The following is an 18,156-nucleotide window of genomic DNA, read 5'->3' as shown; positions in this document are numbered from 1 at the left end:
ACTTATTCTTTTATTTATTCCCCAGCTTTTATTTACACATTTATTTTCATTTTCTTTTATAGATGTTTTTGTTTTGGCACTCCTGTGACTCCGTACACTTGAAGCACGGCTGCTGCATGATTTATTATGTTTTGTACAGGCAGAGTTAGTGTGGATTTCATTCCCTTTTCTATGAATTAGCAGCTGTACATTTTGCTGTGGCGGAGGTCGAGTCCGTGCAGTGCTTTGCCTCTGCAGTGACAGTGGATGTGGCTCAGACCGAGCGGTTTACTTTTCTTTACTTAGGCTTTAATTACAAGCCAAACTGGGAAACTTTTCTTAGAGGAAATGGAAAGAGCCATCATAAAAGAGCAAAGACAGTCATTGCAATTATGTTATTCAGGCTTTTTCTCACTATAAACAGTTGGACGGACAGAAAATGGATGGTCAGCCTCTGAGTTTTAAGTATACACCAGCACTGTGTTTCCCCTCTAAATCGACTGTTTCTGCAAACTAAAAATAAGAAGCGGCCCTCTGGAGGTGGATGGGAAAATGTGGTCCACTTGGAGGATATCATGGTGGGGAGGGATGGGGTTTAGGGGGCGTTTCTCTCTTGGCTTTAAAGGAGGAACTTGACACTGAGGCTGATTATGGTCATTTCTTCTTCTCTTCTTGTGTCCAGCGGGGGGGGGGGCAGAGTGTTTAACTGTCTTTAAATGTACTTTTCTTCATGTGCTATATTTCAGTGAAACCTAAAACCAGCTCAGCTCAGTGCGCGGGCACAGAGGGAGAGAAAGAGAGAGAGAGAGAGAAAGAGAGAGAGAGAGTTTTGGTACAAAGGCATTTTCTAGTGAAAGGGGGGGGTGTTTGCAGACTGAACTGGCAACCCGTCAGTCCCGGGGCAGGTCCTGCCACTGCGTCGCCAAGAGTCCGGAGGCTTGAGGTTTTGTGTGGACATTTCTGGGAAAACCTCCAAAAGCTCAGGCTTGCCAAGCAGAACCTGGGAGGAAGAAGAAGAGGAAGAAGAAGGAGGAGAAGAAGAGGAAGAGGCGCGTTTTCCTGGGCAGACTGAGCGCAGGTTTCCACTGAGGTTCAGATCTAATCTGCTGCGTGAAGTCGGAAGGTCTCTCCTTCCTGCTCCCGGAGGATCGACTCTCAGTTTACAGCGGGAATAAAAACAAGGACCGAGGATTAATTGGAGGCGTTAATGAGTCATTAGAGTGAAAGCGCGTGATTTTTGGAGATGTGACGTGGTCCAAAACTTTTCGACAGACTTCAATCATTTTCTCCGGAGGGGGGGGAATCACTTGAGAGTTTTTGGATGCGCGTGTGTCAGAGATGATCTCTGCTCCTCATCTCCGGGGATTATACGTGAAGACGGAAGTGCTGCTGCTGCTGCTGCTGAGATGAAGCTCTGGATTTAACATCGAACTTCTTCTCTCCTCCGCCGTGTGTGTGTGAAGTAAAGAGCGGTCAGTGAAGTGGACCCCCAGCCCCCCCACCCCCACCCCAGTATCAGGAGGCATGCTCTGAGAGAGATCGCTGTCAGAGCAGCCTGTCGCGCGCACGCTGTGCGCCTCCATCTGGAATTAATTGATTAACGACCTCAAATGCGCTAAAGACGCGCCGGGATCTCGGTCCACCTCTGGATCTTTATCTGCCCCTCACTGAGTGTTGAACCTTGTTTCTCTGACACCTCGCCAGGATGAGGGCTGCTGTTCTCGGCGTGGCTCTCGTGTATCTGCTGACCTGGACAGGAGAAGCCGACAAACAGACTCATCTCAAGCGGGTGCAGCTGCACCGACGCGTCAGACCGGGACATGCCCAGGTGGGCTCATCGGACAGGGAGCGCCTGGTCGGACGTTTGCGCCCCGGGTTCGGTTCGGCTATCTCGGTGCACAGCAACGCGAACGGGGGAGATGTAGAGGCCGATGAGGGTGTTCCAGCAGCCGCGCAGGGCAGGAGGGCAGTGGTGCCAAGGAGAGGGGCGGCCGGGCGGATCGGCCTGCCCAGTCAGCCGGACATGCAACAGGATGAGGGCGCGCCGGGGGCGAGGGCAAGGGTCGCGAGGATGCCCAGCAGCTCCGGGTCACCGAACCTGCTGGCCAGTTTCGCGGGGAAGAACCGCGTCTTGGTGATCTCAGCTCCTCACGACTCAGACGGCTACTACAGGCTCATGATGTCACTCCTCAAACCGGATGTGTACTGCGAACTGGCCGAGCGACACGTCCACCAGATCGTGATGTTTCATCAGGAGGGAGAGATGGGGGGCAAGGTGAGGAGGATCACCACGGAGGGGAAGGTGATGGAGGAGCCGCTGGACACAGCTCTCATCCCCAGACTCATGAGCTTCCTCAAACTGGAGAAAGGTGAGGGGGGGGGGGTTAGAGGGGGGGGACAGTAGTCAACATGTTTCCTGTTGTGGTGACCAGCCTGAGCTTCAACATCTGGGTAAGCACATGACCAAGTACCTGATCATATCTATATCCTGTGTTGTGACCCTCAGGTAAGTTTGGGATGGTGCTGCTGAAGAAGACCCTGCAGGTGGAGGAGAGGTACCCCTACCCCGTGAGGATGGAGGCCATGTACGAGGTGATCGACCAGGCGCCCATGAGGAAGCTGGAGAAGCTCCGGCAGAAAGGCTTCGTCCAGAAGTGTAGAGGAGCAGGTGTGGAGGGTCAGGTGGAGGAGGGCACGCTCACAGGTGAGAGGAGGGGGTTGTGTTTTCACAAATGCAATGGAGGGAAATGTTGTTTGTGGTTTTCACTGCAATAAAGAGTCAAGTCAGCATCGACATCTCCCTCCAGGAAGCTCTGTGTTTCCTCATCACTCTGCTGCTGCCACAGAAACACTCTCAGGGACTATTTCATCACCAGAAAGTAGTTCCAGTGAAAAACGATGACAGTGTTTTTTGGTTAATCCAGAGTTGAGGAGAAAGAAATGAGCAGCACAAACAAAATGTCATCTATTTCCACTGCACTGGGGGTAAAAGACTCAGAGTAGATATCTAATAACAAGTGAGGAAATATATTTAACACATGATCTGAAGCTTTATCAATAATGAGGAAAAAAGATTCATTCTAAAATAAAATATTTATAGTAGAATTTACAACAATGTAAAAGTTTACATTTCTAGTAATTTGTCTCATGTAATGAAACCTTTTACCTGATTTCTGTGTGTGTGTGTGTGTGTGTGTGTGTGTGTATACCAGTAGACACACGTATAGAAAGAAAACCAGGGAAAAAGATCCTAAGGAAGCCCATACACACAACAACAACCACCACCACAGCTACCACGACTACACGACCAACCACAACAACTACAACCACCACGACTACAACCCGGCCCACCACCACCACAACCAGAGCCACAACAACAACAACCAAACCCACCACTACCACTACCAGAAGAACCACCACCACCACCACGAGAAGACCCACCACCACCACCACCCAGAGACCGACCAGAGCCCACACCACGGCCCTGTGGCTCCCGGCCCCCAGAACCACTGCTGACCCTTACTACGACAGCCGCAGAGAGAGGGAGAGGTACCCGGCTAAAACCACGCCGGCCGGAGACAACCGCACCGACAAGGACCACAGAGACCCCCACAGCCGCAAGCTGGTGCCCGCCACACACAGGCCCTCCAAGATCAAACCCACCAAGAAGAAGAACGGAGGAGAGAAGGTGATTTGGTGAAAGTGGAAATCCATATTTTCCTCTTCTCCTGTTTTATTTTGAAGTGTTGATCCATCAGAAGTTATAAAAACCATCTCAGTGTAGTTTTACATCTCCTCTCTCAGGCTTCTCTCTGCAGCTCTAGTAACAACAGGTCGGTGAGCCAATCAGAAGAGAGGAGGCTCTGAGCCTCTCTTCTGATTCTGGATGGAGATTTAATAATTGATCCAGCTGAATTCCCTTTTATCTGTTACAACTTTGGTGCTAAAACATCACTTTTTGGGGGTCGTTATGCTTTGGAAATCAATTAACAGCGTACGTATCTTTATCTATGCAGGTGTTGACTAACGAGTACGAGGACAAGTACGAACCCAGCAGGCCGACGGTGGGGGATCCAGATGAGACCGAAACCTTCACGGACAGTAGTCCCACGAAGAAGGTCAAGGGCAAGCACAATAAGCACGACAAGAAGAAGAAGAAGACCGAGAAGGCGGCCAAGAAGGCAGAGAGGAGAGGAAAGGCGGGAAAAGAGGGGAAGATCGGGGGAAAGAAAAATGGAAAGAAGCTGTTGAAGTACCCCGAGAAAGAGGACTACCCGAAACCCACTAAGAGGCCAACGCCCCCTCCGAAGGGATCTTTGACCTCCTTCCTGGACTACTTTGAGAACAGGAGGCGGCTGCTGGTGAGAGCATGACATAACAGTCAGTTCATAAAAGGCTCACTTACTCTGTTGCCTGGCAAAGCTCCTGTTTCAGGCTCCAGCCAGAGGGAAATATTTGTCCTCAGATACAGTAGCATTATGAAACCACACACACACACACACACACACACGCACACACGCACACGCACGCACGCACGCACACACACACGCACGCACCACCTTTAAAGGTTTGATCAATTTCACATTTTAGCTTTTTGCTGCCTCTCAAAGAGTGAGAGAAAATTAATACTACTCTCATATCTGTTCAATATAACAGCTTGTTAGCCTAGCTTAGCATATAAAGCTGGAAACAGGGGGGAAACAGCTAATTCATTAATACATTTTAGCTTGCAAGGCACAGTCACTTCCTGCCAGATAACCAGGAAGTGACTATGCTGTTGTTTTTACATTCTCACAAATGAAATACCACATGCTAATTAGTTAGCTTAGCATTGCTAAGAAGTGGGTTTTGTTACCTTTGAACAGAGCCTAGCTAGCCCTGTTTCAAGTCTTTATGCTAAGCTAAACTAACTGGCTGCTGGCTACAGACTTGAAAGTGGTATCAATCTTCAAGTCTAACTCTCACAGCACTTAAAGCAAATAAGTCTATTTCCCAAAATGTCAAACTTTTCCTTGTAAATTTTCAGCCTTTTCTACATCAGAAGTGACTGGAGCTTTTAACAAAAGTCTTTTTCTCTTCCACCAATTACACGTGATTATTTTTTCACAATAAGAGGCTCTAAGCCAGAGAAGTAACAGAGCTAATCAGAGAAGTGATTCAACAGAAACCATTAAAAATCACAGTCATAAATTTTTGACAGAGCTGCTTTGTGTTGAGTTTTTCTTGTCAGAGATGTGAAGCTGGACGTACAGTCGTCACCATCCTGCATCATTTTACAAGAAATGCTCCAATCAGAGGGAGTTTGTTTTCCAAAACAGAACTGGAAAGTTAATTCTCAAAGCCAAATATTTTAACATCTGGATAACTAAACTATTTTTCATTAATTTTTACAAACCAGAAAATTCCTCCCATGCTTCGAGGCAGCAAATTGTTCACTTGTTCCCCCCTTTTTATATTCTACAATGCAGCATGTAGTATATAAATAGGAACAGACTACGTGGAGCAGCCATCCTCCAGCAATCTGAGAGGCTGCACATCTGTATGCTGACAGACTGTGTGTCTCTGTTCTGCAGCGAGTATAGATTCTTATCACTGCAGTGCTGTGAGCAGCCTGTGAAAGTTGCAGGTTAATGTAAACACCACCTCTGCAGCACACTGTGCGTGTGTGTAATGTGTGTGTGTGTTTCATTGCATGTACCTGACACGCTAACCTCTACCTCCCTCCCTGCAGCTGATTACGTCCCCCAGTGAGGAAAACAGTATGTATGTTCAGCAGAGGGATGAGTACCTGGAGTCTGTGTGTGAAATGGCCATCAGGAAAGTCTCCATCATCACCATCTTTGGCTCCCTGACCAACTCCACCATGAAGATCGACCACTACCAGCTGGGTTAGTAGCTCCCAGTTCAACTTGTGACAAAGAAAACTTCAGGTATTCACAGATAGGTACAGGTGATTGGCAGTTCTCTCTCAGGCATCCAGCTCTTCCATCTTGTAGCAAGTTGGATTTTCTAAATATTTTCGATTGTCGGCTAAATCAAGGCACAGATTTCAGGCTCATTAAGAAGCCCAGTTTACATGAACACGACAAGCAGGAGACACAGGTAAGCTCAAAACAATATTTATGTTGCAAAATATATATATATTTGTACAAAAACAAAAACACAGAAACCAAAAATATGGCCACTTCCATTAGTTTTCCAATATGCAAAATTGCAAGGAAAGGGGAGAAAATGATAATGCAGTCCAGGCTGTGAAAATCAGTTCATTTTACCACTTACTGTGGAATTGAGTTCATGTGCCTTGTCCTACCACAATGTGGAACTGAGGTTCATTTTCTTTATCCAGGGTAGCCTGCCATCAAAGGTGGGTGATGATGATGATTCCTGCCATCACAATCCAGACCAGTTATTCTATTAGAAACCTGACCTATAAAAAGGCCACAACAAAAGTTAGAACTTCCAGTTTCTAATCTCAGGGTGTTAAACATGTTGTGATTCTCAAACTTTGACGAAAGGTAATTGCTCATTTGAATTATAATTGTGTATAATTGTGACTGTGATAAATTACAAAAAAAACAAACAAAAAAAAACAGAACAGAACAGAAATACACAGGGCTAAAAATAAAAGCCCTATCCCAGTTTCATAGTTTTGCATTCACTTAGAACCAATCCTTAAATTGTCAATTTCCCTATGGGAGTTCTACATTGTTAGCTAGACTAAATAATTTCATCACAACGTGCTAATGCTAACCGTTATGTTAGCGGGACTACAGTCATTTCATCACAACGCGCTAATGCTAACCGTTATGCTAGCGGGACTACAGTCATTTCATCACAACGCGCTAATGCTAACCGTTATGCTAGCGGGACTACAGTCATTTCATCACAACGCGCTAATGCTAACCGTTATGCTAGCGGGACTACAGTCATTTCATCATAACGCGCTAATGCTAACCGTTATGCTAGCGGGACTAAAGTCATTTCATCACAACGCGCTAATGCTAACCGTTATGCTAGCGGAACTACAGTCATTTCATCATAACGCGCTAATGCTGACCGTTATGCTAGCGGGACTACAGTCATTTCATCATAACGCGCTAATGCTAACCGTTACGCTAGCGGGACTAAAGTCATTTTATCACAACGCGCTAATGCTAACCGTTACGCTAGCGGGACTTAAGTCATTTGATCACAACGTGCTAATGCTAACCGTTAAGCTAGCGGGACTAAAGTCATTTCATCACAACGTGCTAATGCTAACGGTTAAGCTAGCGGGAACTATTTAAGAGACATCCCACAACGTTGTGTATTTATATAACTCACCACCGAGCGTCGGACGGTTAGCAAAAGACGTTGAGAGGGGAAAAAAAATTCTCCACAGTTGTTTAAGTTGTGACACTAACCAGCTAGCATGCGGTGTGAGGTCAAAGGAAGTCACCTGGCCTGCAGGTGTTCGGGAGTGGCTGAAAGAGAGCCGGTGGTTAACCATGGGTTACAATCTGTTTGGGCAAGTGCGTCCTTTGCTGAGTCACGCTCCCACTGTGAATAATTGTTTATGAGAAGCCAAAGTCTCTGTGGATGTTTTCCACGTTTTAATCTCACAGGGAAGAAGAGAGCTGTTGTTTGGTTTAGTGAGCAGCCAGTAAAAGTCTCACATATATGAAACTCATACATAATCAAAATGTCAGGTCTCACACAACTGGTCTTTATGTCCATGGACAATGATTTTCTGTCTCTTTTTTCTCATGTTAATATCTACAGATACATGAGACGCAAACTTCCCATTTTTCTTCCTTTTATTGGACTTTAATTGAACATTTAAGAGCTCCTACTTTTGACAGACATGGTTTTCTGATGTCTCTAACTACAGTAGTGGGTCCTGTTGTGTTGGTTGATAATTTAAAGCTCCATACTTTCTTCTTCTTCTGTGTTTTATTTGAAGTGTTGATCCATCAGAAGATATAAAAACCATCTCAGTGTAGTTTTACATCTCCTCTCTCAGGCTTCTCTCTGCAGCTCTAGTAACAACAGGTCGGTGAACCAATCAGAAGAGAGGAGGCTCTGAGCCTCTTTTCTGATTGGCTGACTGTTTTCTGACTGATCCAATAAAAAATATAGCAGATTTCAGGTAAAAACACTCAGAGAAACCAAATCCTGCAAGGTTTGGATGGTGGGTCCAGGTGGGCGGGGCTTGGTGACTGCTTTGTTGTGACATCACAAAGTTCCAGAAGTCCTGACGGCTGGTTTTAAGGCTCAGTTTCTGAATACAGGCTGTGTGCATTTCTCTGTGGACTGAGGCTTTGATACTTTCACAGTATTAATATAGAAGCTAGAGCTGATCTATAATCACACTACACATGGACACAGACCTTTACACTGGAGGAGCTTTAACTGTTTTATGTACTATGATGAGAAGTGTATTAACCAAAAATAATCACAAAATGCAACATTAATATATCATACATATTTACATATGCCTACAAGTCTATATCTACCTTTATACAATATGGGACCTTTAAAGACTGACATTAACAGTGGAAGGTATTCTGTCGTCTTCCTACACTGTAAAATATCTGCTATAACTTCAGTGATTCAATGGAAATTATTTGCATTATTTCAAGAATATTATGATTTTTTTCTATAGAATTACACAACTGCATTCTCACCACAGAATATTGGACATTTGTTGACTCTGCGTTCAGGGAAAGTTTTACTATGCAAAGGTTGAGGATATGAAGACCGAGGCTGAGAGAGGTGTCTGCTGCCACGTCCTCTGTCCTGTCCTTGTTTTACCTTCCTCACACGGTGTCAGACTGGAGCGATCTCTGCTTTAACAGTCAGGACGTACACTGACTCTGCCAAAGCCTGAGTCCTCGTCTGTGCAGGTGACACTTCTGATTCCCATGATCTTGACTTCAGTCTCTCAGTAACTTTTACATTACTTTGAAGTCGTATTTTTAGTGAAGAGAGTGGTTGTGTCAGATGAGTTCAGCAGCTGCTGAAGCATCACACGTATCAGGGGAGGAGGGGGGAACATCTTCCAGAAAACATACCTTCCTCGTGTATCATCCTCCTGTACAAGAGGGCAAGTCTGCCTCCTCTTATCTGGAGCTGATGTGTTAGCCAGAGACAGTTACATCATCACACCCACACACACACCCACACACACACACACACACACACACACACACACACACACACACACACTCTCAATGCAATTATGACTTAAGCTTTTAAAAATCCGCCCCCCTTTTTTCAAACTGAAAGGAAATGAACCGGGGGTGTTTTTACGAGAGGTGCTGTGTCATATTTTGAGACGTTTTACAGCCGTCTCGAACCCGAGGCTTCGGTTAGTGCGTGTTAACGTCAGGACGTGTAAACCCACTTTGTAAAAACTTTACGAGTGTGTGTCGCTCCACATGACGACGAGGTTTTATCCAGAAGGAATGCTGGAAAAAGAGCTGAGGTGACGTCGCCGCCCCCACCTATACTTACACTTTTGTTCCATCGACCAGCCAGAGGGTCTGTGTGTGTGTGTGTGTGTGTGTGTGTGTGTGTGTGTGTGTGTGAGCATATACTGTATACAAACAACTGGCTCTTTCAGTGTTGCCCCTCCCTCATTTTAGTGTGACTTCACAGTGTTTAGTCAGTAACATGTGCCGTGTCTCCTGTCTCCCAGAATGCTGCTGGGGTTTTCCTGATTTGATTGCTCATGCACATTACACATCACAGAGTGGGTGAAACCACCACCAAAACACACAGCTCTGTGGTCTGTGTGTGTGTGTGTGTTGTGCACATGCATGCACGGAGAGAGTGGTGATTAAAGGCTTTCGCTCTGGCCTGTGTAAACGCCAGCTACAGTAAATTTCGAAGTTATCCGACCCCGCCAGATCTCAGCGAATAAAAGCTGCTCTTTGTCGACTTGTCCCGGATTCACTCTGCGTGTTTCCATTCTGCTGCAGCGTCTCCTCAAACACGTCTTTCAAAGGAACATTGTTTTGAGTTTCACAGTGGAAAACGCAGTTTTACTGCTGATGTCTGAGACCGAACGTTCACACTGTGTTTGTGTTACTGTGGTTTGTTTGATGGAAAAAACGTATCGCCACGATTGTTCATCATTTCACATTAAAGACGTCTGACAGTCACGTTTCTTACAGTTTGTCTAACAGCTGTTATCTGTCACACAGTCAGAGGCTCATGAACAATAAAGGGTGTCAGATGTTTTTTGGAGCAAAATATCAAAGTAAAATCGGAGACGTACAAACTTTTACTCCTCAACAGAATTTACAGTAAATAAACAAACTGTCTCTCAGACTCTGACCTCTGCCTCTTCTCGTCTCCAGAGAACGACAAACCCATGAAGGGTCTTCGTCAGGAGGACCTGGTGAACCAGGATCTGATCACAGAGCTGAGGAAGGAGTTCAGCATGACGCACGACGACTTCTACATGATCCTCACCGACACCGACATGAGAGTCAAGGTAGAGACTCGCCCTCTGTACCTGTGGCTCGAACATAGAGGCTGGATCCTCTGAAGCCCGTCCAGGTTCTGTATGTCCTGTCTGGACCTGGACCGAGCTGGTCTGTCCTCCCACCGTCTACTGCATTCAGGAAACCTCTGTAAATTTGTAAAGCCAGGAAATATTAGGTGACCAGCTTATTATGGACAAAATTAAGGTTGAATAAAATGTATATTTAAGAAAAATAACGTTTTTAGCCACGTTAGCGACATCTGTTAACGCTGTTTACATGGCTAAAAACTTAATTTAAAAAAATATATACACTTTATTGAACCTTAATTTTGTCCATTTTAATCCCCAATTTAGTGAGAAAATAGAAATAATCACAAAATGCCACAGAGAAGAAAAAACAGACAAAATAAATAAAAGTTAAATAAAAAAAAACAAGAAGAACAAGAAGAAATAAATATTTACATTAAAATATTAGCAGACCGGAGAGATGCATGTGTTCTCATACACATTTACATAGGAATAGGCTTCAGGGGCCACGTCCTGTGAAGGATCCGGCCTCCACACCGAGACAGAGCTCCGAGTGTGGCGTGATATTTTAACAATCTCAACATGTTTTGAATCACATTTTCCCTCTAAGCCTGTTTTTCTGCTTTATTCATAGCGCTGCTGTTGGTCTTACACTCGTGTATTTACACTTCCACCGCACATCTGCCCAACACTTTCATCCTCTCTCTCTCTTTGAAGGCGGACTGACCCGTCCTCACACTGCCAACACGCTGCCTTCACTGAAACACTGTTTTAATTCACACAACATGACATTTGCCCAACACCTGTGTGTGTGTGTGTGTGTGTGTGTGTGTGTGTGTGTGTGTGTGTGTGTGTGTGTGCCAGGATAAATCACCAGGCTGTTTTTGGACAGATTCATCAAAGAGGCCAGTGTTCACCTCTGTGCTGACAGAGGCAGAGACAGGGAAGTCTGTGAGTGTGTGAGGATGTGGGTGTTGGGTACGAGGCAGAAAGAGCGCAGTGCAGGGAGGTGTGAAAGAGCCGTGCAGCGGCGTCGACACACCCCGAGGAAGCTGTGAGGGTGTGTATGTGTCTGTGGTGCATTTTCTTGCATGTGTCAGACGCTCACGCTGAGATTTCAGAGCATTCAGGAAGTGAGACGGGGACGCCGCTGTGTTGTGTCTCTCCAGAAGTTATTAAAAAGGATTTCTGTAGCCGCAGCAAAGGTCACACCACGAACACGTTCAAACACTTCACGTCATCACTTTATTGGAAACAAGTCCCGCCATTGTTTGAAGCAGTGGGACTGTGTCGTTTCCAGATTTCTTTCCACACGTGTATTGATGTGTTTATTCTGTGGCTTCGCCCAGGTTTTCAGTTGGCAGAGCGTGACCGGTTCTTGTTGATCTTCTTTTGTCAGCAATCCTACGAGGTTCCCATCGCCATGAAGGCCGTGTTCGACTACATCGACACCTTCTCGTCCCGCATCCGAGAGATGGAGCAGCAGAAGAGAGACGGCGTCGCCTGTAAGAAAGAGGACAAGCCCAGATCGCTGGAGAACTTCCTCTCCAGGTAGGATTCAAACACACGACGTGGACGAAAGTATGTGGACACTCCAAACATTACACCTTTGGGATCTAGATTTTCTTTCCGTTAAGACACAGGATCTGTAGCACAGCATCTAAAAGATTCAGGGTGGGGCTGAGGTCAGGGATCTTCCACACCACACCCAAGGAAAAAACATTTCTTTGTGCCACATGACTGGAGCACTGTTGTGTTTGATTTCCTGAAAGTGTTGCCACAAGCTGGAGGCACATTATTGTGTAAAGCATCAGTAAAGCCATGTGGTGTTTTTATCCCTCCGCCCGACGACAGTCAGAGCAGGAGGCCGTGTTGTCTTCAGGTTCTCCGTCCATCTGTCTCATCCTCGTGGACATGACATCTCGGTAACACCTTGACAGAACTTCTTCAAATTTGGCACAAACATTCACCTGGACTTTGGGGGTCAAAGGTCAATTATGACAAAACTGCACACAGGATAAACAGGGATGTAACCTGGAACTAGTCTGAGTGGCGGAGGGATACGACCACGAGGAGGAGGTTCTAGTTTCTACCAACCACCTGAAAGAGCAGACTGCACTGTGTGAATATCTGGGCTTCATTTATATTTAGCTGTTGGACAGAAAAGCTGCTGCAGGTCTTTGAATTGGAGATATTGTCTTTCCTGAGGTATTGGTTGTCAGAATTATTGGGTGGTCCCAGCAGACTGTTCCCGCTTCCGTCAAACATCTGTTGCTGTGCTCAGTAATCAGCTGGACCACAATTTATAGCGTTTATAAGCAGCGTTTGGCAGAACTGCGGCAGCCTGTTTGTGTGTGTTCCACGGATATTAAAAGTAACACGAGCCGCTGCCGTTCCTCAAGGCTGAATCACTGCATTCACATTCCCCCCCGAGATGTCTGTTGTTACCATGGAGACCTGGATCCTCCAGCTCCAGATCACAGCGCTGAGATCTGGCAGGTTTTTTTTTTTATATGACCATAATTTGGGCCTGTGATCCTCCTGGCAGGGAGAGTATGGCGATATGTTGGAGCGTTCACTGCTGCACCAAAGTGCCACTTAAATCCAGGCTAAAAATTTACTGTGATTGCAGGTTCCGCTGGAGACGTCGCCTGTTCATCATCTCCGCCCCCAGCGACGAGGAGTGGGCCTATCAGCAGCAGCTCTACGCCCTCACCAGCCAGGCCTGCAACCTGGGTGAGTCACCTGACATCAGCCATCAGCTCCGTCACTCTTAACCTAACCCACGTCACCTCCCTGAGCTTTAGAGGGCCACTCAAATAACAACAACAACAACAACAACAACAACAACAACAACAAAGCAGTGGGGAGCTTGTTGCATCTCCGTCCCTTACTTCCTGTCATCTCTCAACTTTCAAATATGAAATATAAGTATTAAAATACAGCAGGTTTTATGTAAACACTCAGCAAAACCAAATCCTGCAAGTGTTGGATGGTGGGTCCAGGTGGGCGGGGCTTAGGGTGGGGCATGGCTGAGGGCGGTGACATTTTAAGGAAACCTTAACTCAGGAAAATCTTACCTCAAATCTGTACATTTCTCTGTGGATGAGGCTTTGATACTTTCACAGTATTAATATAGAAATATAGAATATATAGAACATGGACAGAGTCACACTGGAGGAGCTTCAAATCACTTTGACCACTACAAATTAAATCATATTATTCTATTAGTAACACTGAAGCAATCTACAAGGTTACAAACCAGCAGAGCTAAATTAATAAATTATTTGAGTGAACTCATCCTTTAACGTGCTTCGAGATGAGACACTGTGATGCAGTTTTTTCTGATGAGTGAGCGGTCTGAGATTTCCTGCTGCTGTCTTCAGTCCTTTCTCCCATTTCCTGTCGCTGCAGCCAGAAACAAACAGGACAGACCTGTGAAAGCTTGAAGCGACCGCAGGCTGAGTCATCTGTGTGTTCATCAGGGATGTTGAGCCCACTGAAAATGTCTGGAGTTGTTATTGCACCACACATATTAACATGTATATCTACAACAGAAAACAACCAGTTTGCAGGAATGCATCTGCACAGAATCTGATCTCTCCTCAGTCTTTGTGATGGTGATTTCTTTATGCTCCTTAAGCAGATTCCCGATGTTTCACGGTGACCTAAAGTTACCCCGACATGTGTCCTCCTCCGCCTGCCAGAGTCTTAGTCAGACACTCATGAATATGTCCGTCACATGAGCAAACTGATTACATGGGATGTTTTTGTTTACTGGAAGCCTCCAGATATTATCAGCATCTGTGTTTATGTGTGTGTGTGGGTGTGTGTGTGTGTGTGTGTGTGTGTGTGTGTGTGTGTGTGTGAGTGTGTGTGTGTGTGTGTGTGTGTGTGTGTGTGTGTGTGTGTGTGTGTGTGTGTGTGCAGAGGGATGCCAGATGACAGAGCTGGCAGAGAGCTGTTCTGTTCTGTTCTCCCTCCCTGACGACGACGGCCTGTTCAGCCGCCTGTTCCTCAACTTTTCCACAGTTACTAAAGTGTTATTACTGTATATCTTTAAAAATTTTAAAAAAGACACATTTATCTAAACGGTGTAAATCTCAACAACCTGACATGTCTGTCAGACTTATGTAAGATTAATGTAAACGTTAAATGGCTCTTCGCTTCTCAGTGAAGGCAAATAAATGCTGTCATCAGGAGCGTCTTCCCGGGCTGAACCTCATGTTCCCGTCTTGTTTATACGAGTTCAAGGATTCTGACGTTTCTCTCTGGCTCTTAACTTCCATCTGTTTGTCACAGTTCTGACTCTGACTCCTGCGCTGCTCTCCATCCGCCTCTTATGAGTTACAGCTCCAGAAGATTTCAGACTGTATTTGAGTTATTGCTTATTCTGCTGCTGCGCTCTCAAGTGCCTCTTTCTCATCAGACACACTTTAGGTTGAAACTAGTGGCTTTATTAATAGCTAATAGATGATTCATCATGCTTTAAAGATTCGTAATGACTTTGAAGAAGTAAAACTAAGACAGTTTTTTACTATTTAAAGCTCAGTCTTTAAATATTTACATCTTTAACTCTAACAGAACTTGTCACTGACTAAAAATTTACTCAAAAAATAATCAAGACAAAAACTGATGAGGAAATGATTTAATACTTTCCTGAGGAGACATCACCTATGTGTTGATCCATCAGAAGATATAAAAATCATCTCAGTGTAGTTTCACATCTCCTCTCTCAGGCTTCTCTCTGCAGCTCTAGTAACAACAGGTCAGGAGCCAATCAGAAGAGAGGAGGCTCTTTAAATAGTTATTAAAATATAAGAAATAAAAACAAGGTGTTTTACCTCATGCACTTGCTGCCTCGGGCCACTCGAAGACTTCTCCTTGACCCTCCCGCGGCGTGGATAAAAGCTCATTTGCACAAAAGCGTCTATCAGATGAAATAAAAACATGTGGAATAAAGTGTAAATATAGAGGTGAGAGGTCAGACCGTCAGAGGGAGGGGTCGCTGTCAGAGGGAGAGGTCGCCGTCAGAGGGAGGGGTCGCCGTCAGAGGGAGGGGTCGCCGTCAGAGGGAGGGGTCGCTGAGAGGACCCAGTGAAGGTTTTCTTTAATCTGTGAACCTTTACAAATGGTTTCTTAGTTATAGCATGTGCTGCACGTCTCGTTTTATTCAAACATGGCTGACGTCAGCCTGTGGACGGTTTTTCCATATGAGTGAGTCAGGTGACGGGGGGGGGGGGGGGGGTGTCTTGCTTATCAGCAAACCCACACCAGGGTCCATGAGGACTTTTTTTCCCCCACTCATGTGTTGCTCTTGGCCCGGTTGGCACCCGGGGCTGCCCCCCCCCCTCGGCCCAGACAAAGGCCTGTCCCTGCTGACTGGGCTGAAGGCCTGAGAGGTCTGATCCTGGTATTCAGGACTTGGCTCTCACCAAGTAAAGCCAGCGTTCTCCTGTGTTTAATGTGGGCTTTCTCGCTTCAGAGGAAACAGGCCTTTTGGCAGGACTCCTCCGGACCACCACGATCTCCACGCCGCACCTCCAGGCCGGCGCTCAGGACGGCCCCAATAATAAACACCAATCCACCACAGTGGAATCAGTGTGGACTGACGGACACTGTGTCCCCGTTTGCTTCTATCTTGTCTAAGACATTTGCTTCTCTCTCTTGTGTGTCTGTCATTGCCATGGCAACGTAGGTCTGAGGCACATCGCAGTCCTGAAGTTGGTCGGCACGGAGACGCCGGATATGGGCGGAGTCTTGGAACTTTACCCTATCAACGGTAAGAACCATTATGCACACGCTCCCTCCCAACAGCACGTCTTCCCTCGCGCTACAAGTCAGAGATCGCCCAGGCCCCGCCCTAAAAGGAACCCCAGAGGAACCTCAGAGGAACCTCAGAGGAACCTCAGAGGAACCTCAGAGCTTTCTTGTTAACAAAGACAGTTTAGGTTTTTTGGTTTGTTTTTTTAACAAACAGGGAATAAAGTTTGTACTGAAGAAAGAAAAAGAAATGTGAGTCAGGCTTGTGCAAGACTGTAGAAACCAGAGCTGCTGCCAGAGGTCTGGTTCTGAAGTGGTTTGTGTTCCTCTCAGTGAAGGTCTGCGAAGGAAAACACGGCTGTAAAAACATAAATCCCGTCTTTAAACACTTGACTCCTCCCACCTCTGCTCCATCCAGGAACTGCTACGGTGGAGCGCGAGGGTCTGTCCGCCACCCTGGTGAAGGACATGAGGAACTACTTCCAGGTCAGCCCAGAGTACTTCTCCATGCTGCTGGTGGGGAAGGACGGGAACGTGAAGTCCTGGTACCCGTCGCCCATGTGGTCCATGGCCATCATCTACGACCTGGTGGACTCTATGCAGCTGCGCAGACAGGAAATGGCCATCCAGCAGTCGCTGGGCATGCGCTGCCCCGAGGACGAGTACGGCGGCTACGGCTACCATCAACACGGATACGAACACGGTTACCAGGACGGCTATCACCAGGGTTACGGTTACTAACTGGGTGTGTGTGTGTGTGTGTGTGTGTGTGTGTGAGTGTGTGAGTGTGTGAGTGTGTGAGTGTGTGTGAGTGTGTGTATGTGAGTGTGTGTGTGAGTGTGTGTGAGTGCTAACCAACAAGTTAACTTCTCCCTCTGCCCTGCAGCTGGTCATGACCCCATGACCTTCTTTAACCTTTCCTACCCATCCTCTGCAGGGCTGTGGTCCGTGAATGTTTCGTAGCACTTAGTGGAAGCTTCCAAACCGTCGCTTCCACCAATCACAGCTCTTCGATATACAGTATATAGATAGACTGCTGCAAGTAACGGGGCTCTGCTCAGAGCTGGTTAGTCGGTAACCGTGCAGATGAGCCTGGAGCTTCAGGGATCTGTCGTCTACTTTAGTTTTGATGTTTTATTTTGAGTGTTTTGCACGTCGTTACGTTACGTTTCCTTCACTTGCCTTCCAGGTCACATTTACCTAATCACGTTCAGTATCAGCACAGACCTTTATTTTGTAGATAATGGGCTAAAGATAAGACATGTGTATTTATTGGACATCTGTTGCTTTTGAGGTGCAGTTATGAAGAAGAAGCTGTCACATTATTTCTCTTTTGTAAAGTTTCTGTTGCTATACAATGTTCTTATTTATACTCTATTGTCCTATATGAAAAATAAACACTTGTTTACTACCAGTGATGCTCTCTGACTTGGTTTCTGTGCAGTGTCAGAGTCAGTGGAAGAATCTTTAGAGCTACATCTCCCCCTAGTGGCCGAATAAAAGGACGAGTGGAAATACAAATACTTTTCTGTCTATTGTCCTGGACATTTCATGATGAAGGAAACACATTTGTAAATTAAAAAATCTCCTCAACCTCATGTTCTCTTCAGCAGGTCAAACACATTATAAACTCATGCTTTATTCTAAACTTAAAACATGTTAAATTCAGCTTCAATATGTATAAAATTGAACTTATTTTGTGTAATGGTGCAGCTGCTTTTAGGTCTTAATATTGTAATATTTCACTAAACATTTACATTTACTCGTGTGTCAGATGCTTTTATCCAAAACAACACTGCAGCTTCAGTGCAGCAGGAGACCTTGGTGTAAGTATTAAGTACTACATCAGTTTAATACGTGAAGGTGAAACATGATATTGATTTTAGAAAAGCTTTAAGATAGAAAACAGGGAATAA

At 45.7% G+C, this 18,156-nt stretch overlaps 1 protein-coding gene across 2 annotated transcripts; it reads left to right on the top strand.

The window, feature by feature from the left end:
• The first annotated feature begins 659 nt into the window (after positions 1-659).
• Positions 660-17,654, top strand: ccdc80 (coiled-coil domain containing 80). Of its 2 annotated transcripts, none has more exons than XM_023393485.2 (10): positions 660-2,348; positions 2,486-2,683; positions 3,195-3,667; positions 3,996-4,340; positions 5,711-5,867; positions 10,323-10,459; positions 11,877-12,028; positions 13,110-13,213; positions 16,176-16,259; positions 16,659-17,654. In XM_023393485.2, the coding sequence occupies exons 1-10, from the start codon at positions 1,685-1,687 to the stop codon at positions 16,979-16,981; spliced, it is 2,637 nt and encodes an 878-aa protein (XP_023249253.1). In that variant the 5' UTR covers positions 660-1,684; the 3' UTR covers positions 16,982-17,654. The 2 variants fall into 2 exon arrangements, with proteins under 2 accessions (XP_023249253.1, XP_023249252.1); XM_023393484.2 differs by having other exon boundaries at positions 661-2,348; positions 3,192-3,667.
• Positions 17,655-18,156: the final 502 nt, after the last annotated feature.

Source organism: Seriola lalandi, unplaced genomic scaffold (genome assembly GCF_002814215.2).
Source record: "Seriola lalandi dorsalis isolate HSWRI2012SDOR001 ecotype SW California unplaced genomic scaffold, Sedor1 jcf7180002054936, whole genome shotgun sequence".
Taxonomy (NCBI): domain Eukaryota; kingdom Metazoa; phylum Chordata; class Actinopteri; order Carangiformes; family Carangidae; genus Seriola; species Seriola lalandi.
The sequence above is the reverse complement of the archived record's forward strand: the minus strand, read 5'-3'. Positions and strand labels throughout refer to the sequence as shown.

What these genes read in the sequence shown, in the direction of transcription:
- ccdc80 (XM_023393484.2), top strand. Translation starts at nt 1,685, where the DNA reads ATGAGGGCTGCTGTTCTCGGCGTGGCTCTCGTGTATCTGCTGACCTGG. An exon ending in AGAACAGGAGGCGGCTGCTG is followed by an intron (nt 4,341 to 5,710) that starts GTGAGAGCATGA and finishes CCCTCCCTGCAG; the next exon opens with CTGATTACGTCCCCCAGTGA. An exon ending in GGAACTTTACCCTATCAACG is followed by an intron (nt 16,260 to 16,658) that starts GTAAGAACCATT and finishes TGCTCCATCCAG; the next exon opens with GAACTGCTACGGTGGAGCGC.